Source organism: Somniosus microcephalus, chromosome 21 (assembly GCF_052327205.1).
Source record: "Somniosus microcephalus isolate GS21.2 chromosome 21, FLI_Smic_1.0, whole genome shotgun sequence".
NCBI classification, from domain to species: domain Eukaryota; kingdom Metazoa; phylum Chordata; class Chondrichthyes; order Squaliformes; family Somniosidae; genus Somniosus; species Somniosus microcephalus.
In genome coordinates, this window is record NC_141007.1 from 51,084,271 (window position 1) to 51,108,554 (window position 24,284).

Sequence of the window (24,284 nt, forward strand, 5' to 3'; positions counted from 1 at the left end):
CTGGCCAATTTCAGTTCAATAGTTAAAAAGTAAAACTTACTGAGATGATAGTTATCAGAATGTTCTTTTTCCACTCCAGATATGTTCCTACAGTTAGGCTGGGCTCATCCTTGTGATCCAGAAAAACCTGTGTATTCAATTTACAATGAATTTTGAGGTTGCCACGTTTTTTTTTTTTTTTTTAATTGCAGAATAACTTAACCAAAATAATTTTGCCCATTTATCAGTATCTTAAAGTACATACTTTCAAACAAGTGGCTATTAAATACAGTTATCAGATACTGCACAATATAGACCAGTGGCGGACAAAATACGGCGGGCTGTATGCGGCCTGCCAATGGATTCAATCCGGCCCGCCAAGGTCTGGCTTCGAGGCTGAACGTCCACCGCACCTGATCCTACCCCACGTAACGTCAGGAGGCGGGTCAATGTCTCCGAGGCAGCAGGGGAGTCATAATCAAAAACAGAGGTGGGCAAATTGAGTCTGCCCTTCGCTGCATCAGTATGTTATCACACCCAAAACCTCAGTTTCTGCTCCGTCACTGCAACGTGAAAGGTGAGTTACTCTCAGTTTGTGGGTTCTGTTTCCATAAATCTGTGCAAACTTTCCAGATAAATGCACGATAACATAAATACTTTACATATATAAAATAACGCCATTGGCAGCATGACTCAGAATTGACACAATCTAATCGATTGGAAGGTTGCTTACTTGGAACTTTTTTTAAAACTTGTAGCGAGTTTTTAGTCTCAACTCTGAGGGAATTTTAGCAAATAATTCAAAATTAGTCCTGGGCTTGATTTCATTCCAGTGAGCTATAAAATGTTATTTTTGTTTATTGGTGCAATTGGGTGAAAGGTGTTTGAATTCCGCAGGGATACCGCCAGTCTCCCGGCATAATTCTGGCGCAGACCCAGTTACGTCGGGTCCCTGCCGTTTCTGGGAGTTTCCTGAGTAAAGAGTGGGGGAGCTTCTAGCCCAGTGCTGGGCAAAATACGGCCCGCGGGCTGTATCCAGCTCGCCAGTTCATTCCATCCGGCTCACTGGACGGGACAGAAACAGAACACGAGCCGGAGCTCAAGCTGCACATTAGTCTGAGTTGAAGTTACCGAAGAAAGAGACCGGCGCTGCATCTTTCCCCTCTCAGTAACCAGAGTACGGCGGCAGGGGGATTCTCATCGCAGTCTTAGACACGGGAGTGGATCCTGGAGCACAAGGACTCCAGGTAATGACACGCGATTGTATTTCAGGCCTTGCGAGGCCTTAGGCTCCCATACTCAGCACACCGAAAAGAGAGCACCTCTCGCGCGGAGGCCCCGAAGACTCGAGCCGCTCTACCAAACAGCCACGTAGACTTTCAGTACAACATATAATCGATCGATCAATCATTTCATTCATTTAGTAATGGAAGATTTTACTATTTTACACTACAGTTTGTGTATTTAAGATAGTATCTGACTATCTGAATTTATGTTTATAAATTATTGGGAGTGTAGAAGTGGGAGTGATGATCAACTATGAGTTAGCCTGTTTCAAATTTACCAAGTTTACACTTTGCTCTCACCAACGTGCACGGTCCATTTAAATTTGTGCGCGGTATTTCTTCCAGCAGCAGGAGCTGGTGAGCGGTCGCGCACTTTAGGGGGGAACTTTGGTGCGCGGCCCTCAACAACTCACTAAAACTGGTTAAGTGGCCCCCTACCCCAAATAATTGCCCACCCCCAAAAAGACAGACAGAAGGGCAGAGAGAGAGAGAAAAAGAGAGAGCATTTAACAGCAAGTAATTTTGGGCCTCACTAAAGAACTCTTCCCAAATTATACTGGTGCTGATTTTCACAGCTTGCATTCTTGCTTTATATACAGCAGAGAACCGATGTACCCCGATCCAAGTGAAGCGTTTGGCAGCCAACAATAATTCCATTAAAACTAGCCTCTGCGACTGTCCCTGGCAAACATGCTTTTTTTTAAAATATGTATGTTGGCAACATTGTCACGGTTAATAAACCTTTTCCACTGTAGTAATAAAAGATAAAATCCAAGCAATGATTTCAAGGCAGGTTAATTAAGGGCCCAGAATTTCAAATATTTACAGTTGTGCCAATGGTTCCTGATTATATTTATGATGTATTTTCCGTTCTGCATCATTTGTTAAGCTGCAGAACCAAAAAAACAAACCAAATGTGCAAAAATAATTTTCATTTATACAGAAATAAATCTATGCTGGTTATAACGACAAGTGCTATTTTGAAAAGAAATTTTTCCAAGAATTAACGGATGTAGAAAAAAGTTAGCAGTTTTTCAGTATCTTATCATTTAGTGTTAAAAATGGAACTTCATGGACCTAGAATATTCCCACGGCACATCTTATATTGCTATTCAGAATCAGCTCGAGGATACTGCAATTTCTTTAATATTTTTCCTGTCTAGGTACCCCGATGGCTCAGTTGGTAAGACATGGTCTGGTGTGTTATTGAGCTGTTGAAACCAGGAAGGTCCCAGCTTTGATCCTATGGTGTCGATTTTCCTGGGAGGTGGGATCAGTGAATGGGTCCCAGGTGGGCGATGGATCTGAATGGCATCATCAATGGGAGGGTGGCCCGGCTGGTTTTAACGGCCAGGCATCATTGTAAATGACTACAGGCCGCCCACCCAGGTAGTGGGCGTAATTCCCGGCAGAAGCCCGGTATCCTATTTAAAGGGTGAATGCACCTCAGAGAGGCTGCAATCACTGACTACCAAACTTTTTAACGTGGAATTTTGAATGTGCTGGAAGGAGAAGAGTAGCTCCCAGGTTTTCTGACGCCTTCCTAGTGGTGTTACTGACAGCGGTCAGGGCCAGGAGGAACACACACGGATGTGCTTTCCTCACAATGTGGGAAGAACATAAGAACAGCTAAATGAAAAACGATCACAGTCCATCTAGTTCGCCTTGTACCATCTTGATAGTGGCAACTTTGTAGAGTTGGGTATCATTGATGGGCATGTGGACGCTGACTCTGTGCTTACCAAGCATACCACTGGTGTATAGGTTATACATGATGAATAGATGACAACCATGGATGGAGCCTTGGGGGATACTGTAGGTGACAATGTTAGCACAAAAGAAGAAGTCATTTGAGGAGATGTAGTGACTTCACTGGGATAGAAAGGAGTGGAATTGTGAAAGAGCTGGTCCAGAGGTTAACCATGGAGGAGAATGGAGTGATCGCCAGTGTTAAAAGCAGCAAAGAAGTCAAGTATAGTAAAGAGGTGCAGCGTGCCACGGTTGTAGTCACACAGAATGTTATTGGTTACTTTAACCAGGAGTCTTGGAGCTGTGTATTAACTAGAATTGGGACCGGTAGGACTGAAGTAGGGAGTCCAGAAGAGGCAAGCACATCGTTGGGTGACAACAATGTGTTCAAGGACTTGGAGAAAGGACAAGTTGTTGAGTTAGGCTAGTAGTTTGCAGAGATAAGAGCGAGTCGAGGATGGACTTTTTGAGAAAGGTGTGGTGATGACACCAATTTTAGAAGAAATTCAAAGAATGAAGTCTTCTGAAGCGACATGCAACAAATTACAGTAAGAAGTTTTTTTTTTTTTTTTTAAGGGTTGTACTATATGTCATGCAGTAGGATCTGTTGTCTACATTTAATATGCATCACTAGTTTGGGGGAGGCTGGTGGGGGGCAGGCAGCGGGGAAGTGTGCTGTGAGCTATCAAAAGCCAGGGACGGAGTTCGGGTGTTGGGGATGCAGAGGAGTGTGTAGGAGCCTCGGGCGTGGATGTAATGGGCTAGGTGTGATCTGGGAGCAATGAATTGCAGAAGGGGATGGAGTAGGATGTGGGACACAGGCTTGGGATCCGAGTGTAAAACAAATTCCTGAGCGGCCAGAGTTGGGAATGGGCACCATTTGAAAGCATCACGGATATGAACATATGAAATTAATGGGCAGGAAAAGACCAGCTAGTCCATCAAGCCTGTCCTTCACCTCATTACAGTTAGAACACAATGACTTTGACACATCCCCTCCCCACCATGCAGGTGCACAAAGTTGGCTGCTTAAGAAAAAACATGGCTGCTCAAGGTTATCAAAAATAATTCTGAGAGCGATTTGATTGGTTGGTCTGTGGTGGTGTGATTCGTTGATTTTTTCCTACCTGCCTAATGAATTAAAACAGTTTTTAATTGGTTTGCATTTAGCCAAATGGGACATTTGAGCCAACAGCATAATTTATTTAACAGACAGTGATGATTTTGGCAAATCACAATTTTTTGCCCTACAGTTGCACGATCCCTTTGTGGTGAGATTACAGGCAAAAGCGATATGAAATAAATAATTATATATTTTATGTTGAGAGACCAATAGTTATAAAAAATAGTTTCTTACCTTGGCTGTGTAATACAAGCATCCTGTAATCACATATGGTGGAATAAAGAGCGACAAAGCGCAGTGCAGCATGGTGGCAACTGTTTCCTTTAGTATTAGCCGGACTAAGAATATTAGACTGATCGAAGCTATATTGATCTTGAAAAAAACACAAACGCAGAGTCATACAGCAACCTTGCGTGAAAATGACCGAAATGCCAATCGTTGATACTTGAAATTCTTTCAATATCTCATGAGCCAAAGCTCAACACGTATCTAAATTGTAAATCCTATTTCAAGTATTGCTTTATTAAAACAAACTGGCAAAATAATCAATGCTCATCATTGATCTTATTTTAATTCCTATGGTTTAACTTACCATAACTGAAGAGATCAGAAAAAAGTCTCGAGAAGACTGCATTCGATCAAACCTGAAGGAATAAGCATAGGAGAAGAGTGTCATCGCTGGGGCCCAGCCAATCAGACACAGCATCTGTAAAACAAGAGAGAAATTAGAGAAGCAAAGCTATCCTCTTAGTGTGCCCGACTGAGCATCATTAACCTATGGATCAGTCTTTCCGTCTCTCTAAGCCCCATTTTTTCCGACAGTATTCAATGTGCTCCAGAGTGAGCTGTACACAACATATTTAATAACCTTAAAGAGAAGGCTAACCAGAGATAAAACTTTCAAAACCTAACTATGGAATTTCTTTGTGACACCCTCACAAAATTCCAGGATACTCTAGCAACATTACAATTTTTAAAAATTGTTCTCAGAATGTGGGGAACACCATTCCCTGAGAAACTGGTGGTGGACCTTCTTGAATACTATACTCAAGATACAACTGAGTGACTTGCTAATCCACTTTAGAGGGCATTAAGAGTCAACCATATAAGGGCTAATTTAAACCCCACCCCTGTGCTCTGGATGGCTGAGGGGGGGGGGTGGAATTTCTCCCCTCTCTCTTTCCCTCCCCCCCCCCCTTTTCTACATTCCTGAACTCAGGCACAGAAAGGCTGCCCACCCCAGAGGAACAGGGGTCTAATTTAAATGGCAAAGCCGTGACCCAATAAGGTTATCGAGACCCTGATGTCATTTTAACCACGCCCGAGACCCAGGTAAGTGGTTTTAAAACATTTTCTTTTACAAAAAAAGGTTCCTCATGGGTCAGCTGGAGCAGCAGTACTCCTCCTGGATCCACCAGGATACCGTGGGCCTCCCCTGCCCCAGGCTTCCTTGGCCCCCTCCTGATTGCAGACTTGCCAACCCCGCCCCCTCAAATCATTATTTATCTTGTCAGGGATTGTTTCCATGGGTCTCTGATGGCAGCCTGACTCTCCCATCAATTTTGACTCCTGCCATCTGGCTTCAGGAGGGGGAGTCAGTGTCGTGGCATGTAAATGAGGCCCTGGAATTAAAATCCCCCAAACCTCACACTCCGGAGGGCTGGACAGTTTGCTGCTCGCTTCGGCCTCCACAACCCCCCCGCCCCACCTCGAGTTAAAATCTCGGGGGTTGCGGAGGCCAAACAACTGCTGAACTATTTGATTCACTATCAACGCAAAACATTGCAGAATCCAAAGTTGTACAAATGGTGTTCTGTCTCATCTACTTTCCCCATTGCAAATTCTCAACTCATTTTTATGTTACATCATTTTATGTACTCATTATTTAGTATCTACTGGAGTCTAGTCAGTGTAAATTGCTTACTTTAAGTTAATTTGCTGACATAAATGATCACACTGTGAACCTACACAGCACCTAAAAGTTTTTAGACTGAAGTGCATTTTATAACTCATTTTACGTGCATACCCCATAAACAGTATACAAAGAAAACAATGTGTTACATTTGATAAAACTATTACATCAGCACAATTTAATGGATATTTTACAAAATTAATTGAAATTATAGTAAGCATATTGATGATTTTACTTACCATTGAAATTACAGCACCTATATGAAGCAAAGATGTGGAATTAAATGCAATCACACAGCCAAGCATGACTACAACTATGATGAAGTAAACTGGGATATCCACCAATGCGTAACCACACCAGTATGCAGAAGGAAAGAGACCAGAAAGTCGGAGTTGAGAACGAGATTTAATCTGCAAATAGATAACAGTAATAGAACTTTACAATTTTACCTGTCTGCATAAATTAAATTCAAGGTGGCAGTAATCAACCGTGTGCTGAAAACAGGTCACAAACAATGTTCAGCTGGGAGCAATGACTTGGGTATCGGCATTCTTTTTAAATGTTGCCGTCCCTTCTTTTCCCCTTAACAATTCTTATTGTACTGATTTTGCACCTATACCTTCCCTTCTCCAACATTTCTTTTATTTGTCTCTCATGCTTCCTTTCATTAGCACTTCTTATATTAATACTTATTTTATCAGACCTGCTGAGTATATACCTCTATTGAAGTCTTGGAACTTTCCTGTGAATGTTGGTACCCAGTAAGAAAGACCAAGATACAATAGCAAAATACTGCGGATGCTGGAAATCTGAAATAACAACAGAAAATGCTGGAAACACTCAGCAGGCCAGGCAACATCCATGGATGTTTCTCGCTCCACGGATGCTGCCTGGCCTGCTGAGTGTTTCCAGCATTTTCTGTTGTTATTTAAGAAAGACCAAGATACTGTTCAATGTCATCAAAATTCTAAAGTCAACCCTTTTTATTTACATAGCTTGAGCTAGTTTGTCAGAAGATCAACAGAATAAACAAGCACAATCCAACAGATAACAAAGCAGCCAGATTTCTGGCAGAATACAGGACATTTACAGCATCAAATCATACTCTTTTGACCCTCATTAATAAAACTGCTTCAGCCAGGCTGCAGTCACTACACTGGGAGCAAAGTATATGCTTAAAAGACTTGTTATTGTATCTACAATAAAAGTGCACTTGTTACAGCATCTGGCTTCTCATATCAGTGCTCCAGATCAAAGAAAATGTCGTCCCCGGCCTCTAACACTTGAATAACTCAACATTGTAGTGTACAAATACTTGAGCAGCATCAGATAGAAAGCTTTCTCTGGATAAGTGATCACTGAGAAATTCAAATTCACGCAAGCTTACTAACAACTTCTAAAATCCCACAATTTCCCTGTTCTCCAACAGCATTTTATCAGAGACTGTAACTAAAACCTATCCCTAATTAGAGCAAACTAATATATTTTGTCACTAGTGAAATCAGGTCTTTACCTCACGATCTCGTGAATTATCCATGGTGTAGCATCCTGGCAATGCAGCGGAGAGCAATCCCAATACTGCCAAGGCCATATAAACCTTCTCCTTAAAGTCAGCATCAGTGATCGTCTAAAGCACAGGCGTGAAAAATATTCACATTTAGTTCAAACTGCACTCATATTACACAATTGTTAACTTGAAATAAAAACAAAATCTTCAATCTATTATAAAAAAGGTTTTATATCTGTAAAAATGTAGAAACTCGTGATTGTAGTGTCTCTTTAACCAATCAGAACCCAGAAACCACTGTCCTTTCAACACAGAATCAGGAATCAACCCATTTCTTGGGAGACCCCAGATCATTTCTCTGGATATTAGATGATTGAAATACCACGTTGAGCACCAGGTCTCTATGGGAGGCAACAAGAAAAGGAAACAAAAGGGAAAGCGAAACATACAGGGAGAAAACGCCTATGTGTGAGAGAAAGAAAATGAGAATAAGTGAAAAAGCGACAGAAAAGAATAAGGGAAACTCAAAAAAAAGGGAGAAAAACGAGTGAGTTTAAGACAAATCGAGAGAAGGGGACAGAAAGAAGACGACATGTTTTTGGTCTACAAGTAACATGACAGAAATTCATCTAGTAAAATTTTTAGTGTTGATCAGTATTAAATTTTTAAAAAGCAAAATTAATTATTGTGCTTGATCAGGTCTGTGGTTAGATAGTGACCACTATAATGGGTGAAAGTTTGCATTTTTTGCATAATTTTAAACAGATTAACCATTTCATAGGCTGTTTGCAGCTCACATAGTAAAGACACCTCAATACAGCATATCAAATTTAAACAGTGGTTTCTAAATTATGCAAAACAATTCCGTTTCTTTTGCAACTACAATTCAATGACGTGCATAGCATAGGTCCACGTCAAAAAATAAGAATTAGTAACTTCTGTTTTAAATAGACAACAAGCAGCCGAACTGAAACCACATGATTATCAACCAGTCATAATTAATCATCCAGCCAACACGTAAAGCAAGCCAAAGTAAAATCAAATACTTTTACAATCAGCATCACACTAGATCTGTTCAGCATTTAACTTACTAAGTGGAATGGTTTGCTCCAGACTTGAATCCCTCCAGATCCATTTACGCTAATGAGGAGCGCATTACTGATTAAGTTGATCAACACTGGCAGCGAGTGAATCACTGTGCTATTGAACACTGCTGTGAACATGTACTGTTTCTGAACAAGGGCAAAGGAGACAGAAAGAGATGGTAATGAAAACATTATTCCATAAAAGTTTCTCTGTCACATTCTTCATGCAATTTTAACTTTACATTGGTACAGTGGGATAAATTCTTCAAGAAAAATATTTGCAGTGCAAATATTACCCCACATCCCCCATGAATAAAAAGGGTTGCATACAAGCTTGCTCGGAAGATGGAAGTAGCTTGTCAATGCATTACACCCATTTGAAAATATAATTAGGTGTTCGGTTATAAAACCAATATTTAAACAGAGACTGACTGAGATTTACTCCACATTTGTGTTATTTTTTCTCCCGTCCTCTTTCCGATAATTTTCACTCACCCCTCCTTTCCACAAAGCTTTAACTCCTGACTGGGATATGGTCTCATGGGTGCCAGTCAGCCTGGTTACTTTGCCCAAGTGAGCACTCTTTTCACATAGGAGCCTGAACAGCAATTATCAGTTGATTGTTTGACTGCAGGGCTAGATCTTGTTCTCTTCCAACATCTACATGTATATTTCCTACAGGGGTTGTTGGATAACTAGGAGCAAGAACCCTAGCCAATCTTCTCCTCCCCAACCTGAGGGCTGAAGGTAACTGTGACACCCCCAATCGCTGCCCCACTTAAGACCAGCTAAGTCAGCACAGACTTCATTGTTGGCTATTCTCAATATTGCATAAGCCATCTGCTAGCTTTCTGTGCAACTTCTGGCAGATGGCTCTCCTTTAGAAATGCTACCTCTCCTCAGTTCAAAACCAGACAAGAGTAGAACTTTTTTTAATAAAGGCTGTCCACATCCATGAAACAAGACTGCTCACACCTTTTTAAATGCAACAATTGAAAACTGTACTTAATTTTTACCAGGCAGCCACCCCAATATTGGACTGTCTGGTTCAAAAACAGACTGGTGCTCACCCCATTTCCCTTTCCTTCCTCTTGCTGGAGAAGCACTTTACCAAACAACTTGGCCAAGATCAAAATCAGAATCAGCTATGAGCGGATAACAGGGTGAACCCATGTCCCACCCATATTCTTCTTCATCTTAGGCAGTCCCTCGGAACCGAGGATGACTTGCTTCCACAGTAAAAATGAGTTCTCAGGTGACTGATGAGTCCAATGCGGGACCTACAGTTTCTGTCACAGGTGGGGCAGACGGTGGGTGGGGTGCTTGGGTTGACATGCGCTCCTTCCGCTGTTTGCGCTTGGCTTCCGCTTGCTCCCGGTGAAGAGACTCGAGGTGTTCAGCGCCTTCCCGGATGCTTCTCCTCCACTTTGTGCGGTCTTGGGCTAGGGATTCCCAGGTGTCGGTGAGGATGTTACACTTCGTCAAGGAGGCTTTGAGGTTGTCCTTAAAGCGTTTCCTCTGCCCACCTGGGGCTCTCTTGCCGTGTTGGAGCTCCGAGTTGAGCGGTTGTTTTGGGAGTCAACAAGGGCAGACATCGATGACGAAGTCCAACACTGCCTTCAGTGTGCCAGTGCAGCCTTCAGTCACCTGAGGAAGAGTGTTTGAAGACCAGGACCGCAAACCCGACACCAAGCTCATGGTCTACAGAGCAGTAATGATACCCGCCCTCCTGTATGCTTCAGAGACATGGACCATGTACAGCAGGCACCTCAAAGCATTGGAGAGGTACCACCAACACTGCCTCTGCAAGATCCTGCAAATCCATTGGCAGGATAGGCACACCAACATCAGTGTTCTCGCTCAGGCCAACACCCCCAGCATCGAAGCTTTGACCACGCTCGATCAGCTCCGACAGATGGGCCACATCGTCTGCATGCCCACCCATATTACTGCACTGTGGCACACCAATAGATCATCCATTAAATAATCTTAACAGAGTTAGACAAAAAAAACACGCAACGCCTCTAAATTGATCAATCAGACAACCAGAAAATATCAGAAGCAGATGCACTCTCCAAAGGAATCCTGTTGATCTATGTACAGTAAACATCATGCTCAATCCACTGTTTAGCAGCTAAATCTTGACAGACCCTCCACATCCCTGGGAGATGGGCCTCTGCAAGTCCAAAGTTGTGCTATTTGCCCAACCTCCGCCCGCTGAATGCCTGTGAAATTCTTTACTAGCATAAGAGTTTAAAAAAAAAATAGAAAAATAAAATGTTATCACTCATTTATACATTAAAAAAGCCCTGTCCAATAAGGTAAGTTTATTTTTAGCCCTGTTAAAACATACATTTTGTTTCCAAAAAATTAAATGTTTAAAATGGCATTTGAATTAATTTTAAATGTAATTTTTAAACATTTATTTCGTGTGTTCGTGTATTTTTTAAGTGATCCCCATTCATACTTATGGGCGTTCCAGATGCAAGGAACTCCCATAAGCATGAATGGGGATTCCCTTCTTTTATTGGTTGGGCTGGCCCACGTGATCCCAGGGGCACTTGCGAACCGCATGCGCCCCTGGGATACGTGGGCCTCTGCCCGTGTGTACCCGGAGAGGCCCAGGATCGCAAGTCTCCATACCTTCCGGGCCACCAGGTAAATTTGTAGATTTTTCATAGGTCGGAGGCATCCGCTTGCAAATTTTGGGCCAATATCACTAGGTGGCGTGTCATGGAATTGAGTGACCTTTCCAGGTTGGAAGGGGAGTAGAGATTACTTTTTTTTTTTTTAATTTTAAAATGACCTTTAACAGCTTTGTTTGTCTTCAAACAAATGTCGTGCATAATTAATTGTGGCCCTTTCTGGCTGAACAATACACAGTGATAAAAAGCCGACAGAAAATGGGGAGGCACAAGTAACAAAATAAACAGGCAAAAAATATCTTCCAGCAAAATTTCTTTTGAATACAAGTAAGTTATGATACAAATACATCCAGAATCATTCACAGGGGTTACATTCAAGTCAAGTTACCTCTTCTGACAGCGACACATTTAGTGCTGCATTGTGTGGAGCGACATCTGTGAACTCGTTGTCATTGAACAACTCCACTTTCACATTCTGAGCTTCCAAAGCATGGATAAGTTTATCAATACTACTGCCTGATAAGAAATGAAAAAAAACACACAAAGCACACGAACAATAGTTTCTTCTAAATCATGCTCAAATACACACACACATTTTTGGAGGTGACACTTCTATATGAAATCTTAATAATGTTTCACATGCTTGCTCCTTTGGTGTTGCATATTGATCAAATGTATACCTGTTACTTCAGAGCTCACTTTTTAAAGATAAAATCAGTCACATTTTTGTCAGAATTTTCTCTCTCTCATTACATCCAGAGCTTGTTGGGATTGCCATCTGGGAACATCTATTGTTTCTTACTGACCCTTGCTTCTTAAAAACATAGCTATTAATGTATAAAAATTAAAAGCAGGAGATGCCAGAACGGTCTCTACGATAGAGGAAAAGTGGTACTTATACAGCATAGGAACAAGCTAAGCAAAACAATCTGGATATGATTGTCTTGAAAGAAATTGTTGCTCTGCTGTATTACATTACATGACATAGAATATACGGCACAGAAACAGGCCATTCGGCCCAACCAGTCCATGCCGGCGTTTATGCTCCACACGAGCCTCCTCCCGTATTTCCTCATCTAAATCTATCAGCATAACCCTCTACTCCCTTCTTCCTCATATGCTTGTCAAGCCTCCCCTTAAATGCATCTATACTATTCGCTTCAACCACTCCCTGTGGTAGTGAGTTCCACATTCTCACCACTCTTTGGGTAAAGAAGTTTCTTCTGAATTCCCTATTGGATTTCTTGGTGACTATCTTATATTGATGGCCTCCAGTTATGCTCTTCCCCACAAGTGGAAACATTCTCTCTGTATCCACTCTATCAAAACCTTTCATGATTTTAAAGACCTCTATTAGGTCACCCCTCAGCCTTCCTTTTTCCAAAGAGAAAAGAGCCCCAGCCTGTTCATCCTTTCCTGATATGTATACCCTCGCATTTCTGGTACCACCCTTGTAAATCTTCTCTGCACCCTCTCCAGTGTTTCTATATCCTTTTTATAATATGGCGACCAGAACTGCACGCAGTACTCGTGTGGTCTAACCAAGGTTCGATACAGGTTTAGCATAACTTCCCTACTTTTCAATACTATCCCTCTAGAAATAAATCCAAGTGCTTGGTTTACTTTAAGGCCTTGCTCACCTGTGTCACAACTTTTAGTGATTTGTGCTCAGAGATCCCTTTGTTCCTCTGCCCCACTTAGACTCGCGCCCTCCAAGTGATGTGACCTCCCTATTCTTCCTACCAAAATGTAATACCTCACATTTATCTGTGTTGAACTGCATTTGCCAATTATATGCCCATTCTGCAAGTTTATTAATGTCCTCCTACAATTTATTGCAGTCCTCCTCAGTATTGACTATCTCCCCCAATTTGGTGTCATCTGCAAATTTAGAAATTGTGTTTTTGATTCCAAAGTCTAAATCGTTGATGTAAATTGTGAAAAGCAGTGGTCCCAACACTGATCTTTGTGGAATACCACTACCCACCTTCTGCCACTGTTAATAGCTACCCTTTACTCCTACTCTCTGCTTTCTGTCCTGAAGCCAGCTAGCAATCCATTCTGCTACTTGTGCCGACTGCATTCTCTGACCTTGTTCATCAGTCTATTATGGGGTACCTTATCAAAGGCCTTTTTGAAAATCCAGATAAATTACATCTACTGCATTACCATTGTCTACTCTCTGTTACCTCTTCAAAAAAATTAATAAGGTTGGTCAAGCAAGACTTTCCCTTTTGAAATCCATGCTGATTATTCATTATTATATTTTTGGTTACTATATGTTCTTCTATTTTCTCCTTTAGTAGGGATTCCATTATTTTTCCTACCACCGATGTTAAGCTGACTTGTCTATAATTCCCTGGACATGTTCTATCCCCCTTCTTAAATATCGGTATTACGTTAGTTATCCGTCAGTCTTCTGCAACGACACCATTTTCTAACAAATTATTAAATATGCGTAGTAATGCCTCTGCTATTTCTTCCCTAGATTCTTATAAAATGCATGGATGCAATCCATCCGGACCAGGGGTTTTATCCTCTTTGAGTTTGATTAGTTTATTTAACATATCCCTTTAAAAAAAAAAAAATTAAATGCACTTATCTCATTATCCAATGTCATGTTCACCTGTTCTATCTCCCTGGTAAATACTGAAGCAAAATAATTATTTAATATTTCTGCCATCTCTCCATCGTTACCTGTGGTATTATCCTGTCTATTCCTTTTTGGCCCTATTCCCACCCCAACTCCTTTTTTTATTGCTGTGCCTATAAAATATTTTACTATTTTGTTTTATGTTCCTTGATAATTTAATTTCATAGTTCCTCTTTGCCTCCCTAATTGTTGATTTGACTTCTCAAACTTTTTTCATATTCTCCCTTATCATGCACTGTTGTCTATGTACTTAATGTATGCCTAGTTCCTTACCCTCAATTGTTCCCTTATGGCTTTATTCATCCATGGAGTCTCATTATTATTTAGTTTGTTCTTTCCTTTCAGCGGAATATATTTTTCCTGCACTCTGTTGAACACCGTTTTAAATGTTTCCCATTGCTGTTCTACATTGTTGTTTGCCAATATTGTTGCCCATTTCCCCTCCCCCCCCCCCCCACCCCCAAAAGTTCTATTCTCCGCCCCTCAAAATCAGATTTTCTCCAATCTATTAACCTGGTTTTTGTCATATTTATGTCCTTCTCAATTATCATCATAAAGCATATTATATTATTGCCTATATGTTCCCCTGCTTTTACTTTTCTTATCTGGTTCATTCCCCATTACTAGATCCGAGAGTGATTCCTCCCTTGTTGGGCTTTTTACATACTGGGTTAGAAAGGAGTCCTGTACACATTGTAGGAACGCCATTCCCTTATCCTCTTTACCTACCTCTTCTGTCCAATTAATATCGGGGTAGTTGAAATCCCCCATGATTATTAGTCTATGTTTTTTACTCATTTCCCTAATTTGTCTGCATATTTCTTCCTCCACCTCCCTTCCACTAATAGGTGGTCTGTAGACTACGCCTATTAGTGAGATTGATCCTTTATTATCTTTTATCTCTATCCATATACAGGAAACTCTCTGGTATCCGGCACTGACGGGACCGAGCTGGTGCCGGTCGATCAACGCTGCCGGAGAAACCAGCGCCAATGTTAAAACATACGGAGCTTCTGAGCTCCGTATCTAGCAACAAACCCTGTTGCTTAGCAACAGCTTCAAAACAGTCGGCGCAGCTTGCAAGCGTCTCTGTAGCTAAGCAACAGCTTCAGCTAGACGCTTGCAGAGCCAGGAATGGAGAAAAAAAGAAACGAAAAGTAAAAAAAAAGTTATCTGAACCGACTCCTGAATTTTGCCGGTGGATAGAGCATTCCAGAGATTTAACCTCCGTTTAAATGAAAATTTCCTGTAGATTCTATTTTTGTCTTGCTGATATCTGCATCACTTTTTTCTACTGCGATTATGTTATCCCTAATAAGTACAGCTACTCCACCTCCCCTTTTTCCCTTCCCTATCTTTTTAAATATGTTATACCCTGCAATGTTTAATTCGCAGTCCTGATTTTTCTGTAGCCATGTCTCAGTAATCCCTACTATGTCTGGTTCCTCGCAACACATGATTGCCTCCAGCTCCCCTGTTTTATTACGGACACTATGTGCATTGCTGTACAGTTTAACTAATTTTCTATAGGATTTCCTCTCACTATGTTTAACCATCTTTTTAGACACCTGTTCTATAACTTTATTCATTCCTTTGCCATCAATGTCCTCCCTTACTTTATTAATTCCTATGCTCTTTTCCTGTTTTGTTTATATTTAGGCTGGTTATGTTTCTTGTAGATCCCTCCCCCCATCTTACTAGTTTAAAGCCTTTGCCACCTCCCTATTTACCCTTTCTGCTAGGACATGGGTCCCATCCCGGTTCAGGTGGAGCCCGTCCCATCGGTACAGCTGCTAGGCTATTTAATAATACATGGAACTAGCAAATGAAAAAAAGGTCTACATACAGTGGCGTGTTACAGTAAGTTATGAACAGTTCAGACTTGTTTTGATGATCAGTTCAATTCATCATTTGGTTACTGGAGGCTTTCCGCAATGGATTTTATTTCCACTTGTGTCTCACCTGTAGAGTTTTTCAGAAGGAGGCTAGTGGTATATTTGTGTTGCTTTTGGTCTTGGTGGAGTAGACTTAACTCAGGGGATAGTTCCACTGCAATATCCTTTCTACTAAGTGTACCATTTAATAAAGCCATCATGACCACGATGGATATCAAAATGCCGATAATGTAAATGCTGCAAAAGTATTGAAAAATTTTATTCTAGTGCTTCCATAACAAGTAAATAAGGTAAAATCTAAAACAGCTTAATTGAAATGTTTCAAAAATTCTTCTAAAGGCAAATTTATATTCAACAATAAGCTTGAGAAATAAAGTCACATATTTTTCTAAAACCTAGAACGTTTATGACAGTGAAGAATACACACATGGTTTTAACTCTACACAAACCGCAATAGCCAGCCTGGAGACAGGACAAGTGAGCACATACAAAGCTAACAACTGAAGATTAGAATGGGGCACTGGGCAAGTTTTATTTGCAAGACAACAGTTGCTGGTATTAGTATAGTACCAGTGAATGTGAACAGCTCAATATAGGTAGAAGGAAAACAGGGTCAGTCAATGTGTGGAAACCCTCCCTCTCTCCCCAAAGGATGGAATAGAGATAAGAAAAAGTATGAGCGAAAGAGATCAGATAAAACTGGATTGATGAATTTGAACAGACCCCAATTAATCATACAGAACAAAGACAGCATTGGGATGCAGTCCCGAGGTCGTTAATTATGTGCATATATGTTGGAAGCAAGTCAAGTTTACATTCAACTAAAAAGTGTTTGTGCACAGACCACAACAGAATGTGTAGAAACAGATGAAGTGGAAGCAAAGCCTAAAGAACTGAACTATAGGCATAGGAGGAGGTAGGAATAGTACAACAATCTTCAAATCTTCTAGCATAGCCTGTTATTTAGATCTATGTATAGACCTACTGAAACAAATTTTATTTTCCGATTTCTTTAGTGTTAACCTACTACATGCCTCTACTCCCTAATAAATTAGAAAGCTGTATATTTCTTTACTGAATGTTTCAAGTCAATCACGGAGCTAAACGGCAGTCTACTGGACAATTCAGCTCAATGTTTAGTTATTCATTAAATTCCGTTTAGTTGAAAACCTCCTTTGGTTATGGGCCATATACCTCAGTTCTTTGTTCCTGTTTCAATACGTAGAACTTTCACATTCGATCCAATTGCCCTTCACGATTTTAAAGCTCAGATTATGTTTTCCTGAGTTTTCTCCCACCCAATGAAATATTTAGCTCCCTTAACTTCTCTTCACTGCATATCAATTTAAGAACTAGTATCACACTAGTTGCTGTACTTTGAACCCTTTCCAGTGCTAACATTCAGTAACCTACATGGACCCAACAGCCCATATAAATTGATGAAAATGTAAATACTCCATGTGGCTAAAGTGAAGATATAATGCTAAATGGAGACACAAGATGATGATGATGATGAGAATAACAATGACCAGCAGCCTTTCCTTGCCTTGATTATCCCATTATACTTACATATAAAGAAGTGTACTGCGTTCTCGACTGAAATTCATAAAGCGCAACCAGACTATGGTGCGGAACTGCTGTTGCCACAGAGCAGTGCCAGTCAGCACTGCTGAGTTAGTTTCTGGAAAAGTCAGGAGTTGGTGGTCAATGCAATCAATGCAAACATCATCTTCATTTGCTATCACATCTGGTGCTGGGTCCCTGGTAAAAACACTGTAATCTGAAAGAACACAGAAAAATTCAAACAATAAGGATCAAGACACTGGTAAAAATAGTCTCTTGCATTTACTGGTTGCTTAATGTCAGCTGAAGTAGAATGAATGGAAGAAATGACTGTGTGTAGGCACAGAGTGCTGAAAAGAAGATCTTTGCAAATGAAACTGGTCGAACAGCACTCCTTTAATCTATTGCAAGGTATTACTGGCCTGCTTGATCTATTTCTGATTCTGCCTCCAATTTCAGGAAAACCTCTTCCAAAGACGTCATGGAAACCCCATAGCTGTCAATTCCGAGATTGGTACGGCTGTCCAAATCTTCAAAGAGACCTGAAAAGAGAGAATGTTAACAATGAGCGGTTCTGCCATAAACACACCAGTACAAAATCGTAGGCAGGAAAGTTTAGAGCGAGAAGAGGTACCAACCTACTGTTGGAAGAGTTCAATTTTTTCAGAACAGCAGCACCTACATGCTCTTTGCGCTACAACTCATAAAACTACTCGTTAAAGATACCAGATTTAAGAAATTGAATACCTGCAAATTTGTTAACATCCTGAAGAGGTAAAATATATGCCAGCTCCAGATCATGCAGCTGTGAAAACTCAGCATTTGGTATGTGGTATTTGACCAACGATGTCACTTTGTCAGAATAGCAGGACTCATTCACAGACATTCTGTTCAAAATCAAAAATAAATTATGGATAATATAACCCTGTACTGCATGGAGATGGAGATAGATTAAAATGTACTGACTAAATGGCCCAGAATTTCCTACAACAGCGTGATTGACGATATACGCCATAAATGACAATTTCATGCCTCAATCTTCATGTTGCAAACTCATGCCAAAATTTCCTATAAAAATTTGAATACGCTGCAACAAGCATAATCACGAATCAAGGACCTAAGAAGCGGCGCTACCAATCAACTACCCCAAAAACGTTCACATGCCACTTGTTGGAATAAACGTTTTTCTGATGTCATTTGTTGGATGAAAGCTTAATAAAGCTGTTTAATCGGGCACAATTTTCATTGATGAACTTTATAACTCACTGGTTAGGCCTCAGCTGGAGTATTGTGGACAATTCTGGGCACCACACTTCAGGAAAGATGCAAAGGCCTTAGAAAGGTCACAGAGGAGGTTTACCAGAAATGAGGAACTTCAGTTATGAGGAGAGGTTGGAAAAGTTAGGACTGTTCGCCTTCGAACTTCGTAGCCACACAGTTTTAACACAAAATGCATATATAATATTTTACCTGAGGTTGTAACCCACACCAAATTTTGCTTTCAGGAATAACGAGGAGCCAACGCATTTTAGCTGCCCTTGTGAGATCACGGCTTTACGATCTACACCAAGACAAACAAATACACACAATAAATCAATTCCATCAATTAGACGGTAAAAGTAAGTCTTATGTCAATCGTAATGCCTAAAAATCATGACTTGTTTGCTGGATTTAAAATCTTTGCATTTACAGGATGGAACATCAAATCAAATCGAGTCATACCAGAGTTAGCAGTAAATGAGTATTTTAACAAAAATGAGCAGTGAGCTGTATTGCTGAGCTTTACCAATGCACACATTATTTTGGTACAAGGTTGAAGCAAAATGCTACAGTTTATGATTGCATTGCACTACTAAGCCATTTCTCAATAGTTTGTTTATTTTTTTTTAAGTTAAAAAATGATTTGAAACGAAATATGTCTTTTTCATCAGCAGTGCAAAGAGAAAATTAAATTGAGTAAACCAGGTTTTTTTTGCAAAACAGACAAACTCGAGCATATTATTATTTAACGAATGAGCTAGTCTTCAACCAATCCCATGATCAGCACTAACCTGCCAGAATATCAGCTTCATCTATGAAGTGAGTGGTTAGTAGTATCACCCTTCCAGCTTTCCTCTTTTTCAGCAAGGCCCACACTTGCTGCCGAGAACAAGGGTCCATCCCAGCAGTTGGTTCGTCGAGAAGCAAAACCTTTGGGAAAGAGAGCGCGAGAGGTATTACAGATTACATTCAACAAAATAAAACAAATCATTAAGGGCTTTCCAGCAGAGATAAAGCTGCAAGTTTCCAAACCCTTTGCTGTTCTTGGGTTTAAATTCCCGATATGAACAATGTTTGAATCCTCTAGACAGTTTAAAACTCATCTGTTAAGGCAGCAACAAGTCCCACTTTGTAATGTCCGAGACTTTTTAAAAAATAAAATAACTCAACCAGTGAAAAAGTAGTTAAAATATAAAATTAATGTTAATATTTCAGTGGCAAACAAAATGTGGAGAAAATTAGCCTAGAAAAAAGGAATGCAAGAGGATCGGGCGACTGTTCTATTTCTGTAGCCAAGATCCCCAAACTAAAACTTGAGTGGAAATTTATCTCTTGGCAATTAACAGCAGTTATATACTATCAGGTAAAAGAAACTGCTGCTTAGATAATTGCTCATATTTTCTACAATTTGGGATGTCTTTCAGAGAGGTTTATCTGGGTAGATACAAAAGTTAGTATTTTGTTCTTCTATTGGGGGAATACAAATAGCTGCATCAAAAGGATAAAAAAAACCTTCTGCACTGTCCAACCTTACTGTGAACAGTAATTATAACTGACCGTGTGTTCCTAAAGTTCTACAGTAAAGAGCTGAAATTTGTGAAAACAGAATGACGACTAAATGAAGCCAGGTACTTCTTCGTGCTTATAAATGTTTTATCCACTGAGCTGAGGTGAATAGGGAGCTTTTAAAGATTCAATATTTTAAACTTTTCAATAACATATGGGCCTGGAGTTTGCCGTAATAATAACGACGAGGCTCTCGGCACTCGCCATTATTACAGGGTAACTCTGACAGCAACTTCTGGCATCCGCGCATGTGCAGTTACACGCGGAAATCCAGAAGTTGCTGTCAGAGATACCCTGCTCTTCCACAGTCCTCGCCGATAGACTCGGCACTGAAATCACTGTCTTGGTGTGAAGTTAGGGTACTTACCCACCAGTTTCATACTAATGACAGTTGAAAAGGTTAGGGGTGGTGCATTTTTTAAGTAAGTGAGTTTTTAAACGGTGTAATTACTGCTGGACAACCTCTCTGGGCCTGAAAATATAATTTTACAACTGTGGGGTCTCATTCCCTAAGAAAATTAACATTGCAGATTTTTTAAAAATTAATAATTTTTTTAAAAACTTTTTCTGTTCGTCTCTTAATCCCATCTGCATTTCCCAATCTTTATTTCACTTTCTATACATCATTTAAATCTAATTTAGATTTCCTGCTTTATATTTCCTGGGTTGGACTCTGCGTGTCTGTGAGGAATCTTCAATCTGATTGGTTGAAGAGCCTCGCTGTCGCTTGTCCTGTACACAGATGCCCTGTGGAGGACGCTACGGTGGAAAAGACACCGGAATAGTGGAAATCTCCACTGACAAGCCCGTGAAAAGTCAGTGGGCAGTTGTCAGCAAGGTGAATGGCAAAAGATGTTCCTTCGCCGCTGAGACAAAATCCGGGCCCATTACAAACTTGTGCCACATTGATATGACAGAAGGGGATAGTAGCAGGAAGTAACAAGATTAATATGAGAGCTGACTTGAGCTCAATGTTGTGACATCACAGTATCATTCTGGGAACCTGACGTACATATTTAATGAGAACATTGTATTCTTGCTTCTTTTTTCAATTTGTATGCAGAGATAAAATACTAAAGGCAGGATTAAAGTTTTTGGAATGTAAATGTAATGTTTTAGTTGTTTCACACAGTACTTTCCACTTCACTAACTGCAGTACTACTGGGTAAAAGTTAACATCACTTATTAATCAAAACAAAAGGCTCCATTGTGTCTACAGATCCCACTTCTAATCTCACCTTAGGATCCCCCAAAATTGCCATTCCCATTGAAAGTTTCCTTTTTTGTCCACCACTGAGCTTTTCTGCACGGACATCCATAATTGCTTCCATATCCAGTTCTTTTATGACATTCAGCACCTGAAGGAAGCAATGGGGGAAAGATTAAGTTTCAACAAAAACTAATTCCGTTTTCAAAATCATTTTTGAAGAAATGTATTCAAAAATACCAAACAAAAATCACTTTTACACAGACCAGCACAAGATAGGTCACATGATGTCAATCACTGCCTAAATGGTTTTTGTTTCACACTGACACAACATTGTATGGCCTGTACCACATTCATCTATGCTAGAAACAACATCAATGATCCACTGGATATGTGACTTATCCAACAGGCAAATCTGATTTCATAAAGCACTCGTTACTTTGTTTGCGCGTGCTATTTGCGTCCAGTATCCAATGGCATATTTTCTTTATAAAGACATCATAAGAACTTGCATGAAACAGACACACATTTTGCACAAAAAGTTAGAATACATACAGTTCTTCTGTACACAAAGGATTCCAATTCAAGGTCTGAATTAGGTATCAAAAACGCACATTTGTAATGCACATGAAAACCTAGTAAAATTACTAACGCTGCAAGATCCCCCCAAAAAACTGAAAAATACTGCACGTCACCACTCATTCAACTGACAAACTATATTAAGATAGAGGACAATAATCAACAGTAGCTTGTTAATCTTCCTCCAAGACGGCAATAAATACTGTGGAAAGTGGAACACTTACAGTTATCTGCACTCCTCTGAAGTAGAATTTTAGATACCATCATAATTGCATCTAATGAAAGTTACATTTGTGCAAGCACCTGGCCATGATTACTGTAATCATTGGGTACAAATACAAAACTATTTTAGTCACTAGTTTAATTTCTTACATTCATGGCCTCGCCAATAAAAACTAAACAAGTTAAAAAGGCAGTCTACAAAGGAGCTGGCATCAAAATTGAATTATGAAGTGGTGTTAAAAAATGGCATACAAGCTCTTTAGGAGACTTACCTCATTATCAATTTCCTGTGGTGCGATTCCTTTTATCATAGCAAGTATTTTTAAATGTTCCTTTACTGTAAGACTGTAGAATAGGGCATCAAATTGTGGACAAACCCCAATCATCTTTCTGATCTCAATTATTTCATCTAATTCAGAAACTCTGTATCCATAAACTGTTGCACATCCTTTGGAGTAGGAAGAAAAACTCACATTAAATCCCATTGTACATAATCCAGATACCAGCAAATTCCACAAATTAATAACAATCTATGTAAGTTTTTCCATCTTAGAGTCATGGTGTAGTCCATGTTGTTCAAAGATCATCTGATCATACTTACAGGACAAAACAGAGACGAGCTAGGTACAATACTCACTCAGAGTTGGCTTGACCATAAAAACCACAAGGAAAAAAGTTGCACTGCTACTCCAGCATGTGCCTTGTTCCACTAGCTGGATAAATATATCGAATGGATTCCTAATAAATTCACTATCGTGGTTTTTGTAAGTTTTTTTAAAAAATTGACGAATTTAAAAATTAAAAAGAAACGCGAAAATTTATCAGATTTTATTGTTGCAGTGATAACTTGCTAGTGACATGGCCTTTAGTGGAGATTGCTGGTGGAATATTGTTAATTTGTAAATATGACTTGTTCTCATTTCTATTCTGGGCTAGTTCACACTCAGAAGTTTTGATATCATCTTTGCAGATGTCTTAAGTTATTTCCCCAGACTTTTGGATGCTGTTGGAGATTTAAATATATTTTATTTAATGTTGTAAGAAATTTGTGATTTTTTTTGGGAAACCAAGATTTATCTTTTTATTTCGCGGTTGGATTTCCATTTTGTACGGTAAATACTCATATTCCTGATGTTTGCGGATATAATTTGTAGCTAGAGTAATATTAAATTTTTTGTTCCGCTTTGATAGTCTTTTGAAAATATATTTACAGGGTTTCCTACGTAGGAAACTGTGTAGATTTAAGAATGAGAGTGGTCAGGGAAGTGAGTCAGTAATGAGAGGAAGATGTGCAACACAAAGATCACAGGATGGGGTTACATAACAGGATGTGTAATCTATCTCGCTTTTGTATATTAAAAATGATGCATGGTCACAACATTCTGAGAGACAATGTTATGTGAAAGGCCTACCCTGAAGGTCCTCAATTTAACTTCTGTTGCTGCATGAACTTCCCAAAAACAAGACCAAAAACGCAGAGGTAAAAGGGCAGTAAAATGTTGCTGAGGAACAAGGACATGTGAGGAATAGAAAAGGACTCAGAGTCTAAACTAATAATCTTGAGGCTGAACAATCTCAAAAATGAAGAAATCTTGGCCCAATTAGGAGGTAAAGGCCCCCCACTGCTCAGGAGAAAATAACCACACCCACCCTTCTCCCCCAACCAAGGGTAAAAATGGAGGTCCACTAAAACTGTTACGGATGGAATATCATCAAATTTTTTACTATATATTGCAGTATAGCCCGATACAGTATGACAACCTGTGAAGTGGACATGTGTAATGTTTCTGGATTTAAAATTGTGCTGATTAAATATGATTTTTTTGGGAATTTATTGATTGATGAATCAAATGAGGAAAAAAATTGCCTGCTGCCCCACCACTGTTGAAAATAATCTCAGTCCTACCTCACCACCCCCAACTCACTGAAAAGAATATTGCCCACTTACCCCAGAGGTGAACAATGACTACTGCTACTGTTAGATCCGTGTGTTAATGGAGACACGGAATGCAGGAGTTGATTTAACAAGTGTTTACTGAACAAAGTCTGGAGG

At 39.9% G+C, this 24,284-nt stretch overlaps 1 protein-coding gene across 1 annotated transcript in view; it reads right to left on the bottom strand.

Annotated features, from left to right (window-relative positions):
* The window catches only part of abca5 (ATP-binding cassette, sub-family A (ABC1), member 5), an 89,088-nt gene that overhangs the window by 22,664 nt on the left and 42,140 nt on the right, over positions 1-24,284 (bottom strand). The window contains exons 12-26 of the mRNA XM_085963601.1: positions 22,504-22,679; positions 21,462-21,581; positions 19,449-19,587; positions 18,868-18,958; positions 18,145-18,284; positions 17,820-17,939; positions 17,404-17,614; positions 15,902-16,071; positions 11,675-11,802; positions 8,648-8,788; positions 7,563-7,676; positions 6,289-6,459; positions 4,730-4,843; positions 4,372-4,509; positions 41-127 (exon numbers count right to left, since the gene is read on the bottom strand). Of these exons, the coding sequence (XP_085819727.1) occupies positions 41-127; positions 4,372-4,509; positions 4,730-4,843; positions 6,289-6,459; positions 7,563-7,676; positions 8,648-8,788; positions 11,675-11,802; positions 15,902-16,071; positions 17,404-17,614; positions 17,820-17,939; positions 18,145-18,284; positions 18,868-18,958; positions 19,449-19,587; positions 21,462-21,581; positions 22,504-22,679 (2,060 nt within the window). The remainder of the gene's footprint in view (positions 1-40; positions 128-4,371; positions 4,510-4,729; positions 4,844-6,288; positions 6,460-7,562; positions 7,677-8,647; positions 8,789-11,674; positions 11,803-15,901; positions 16,072-17,403; positions 17,615-17,819; positions 17,940-18,144; positions 18,285-18,867; positions 18,959-19,448; positions 19,588-21,461; positions 21,582-22,503; positions 22,680-24,284) is intronic.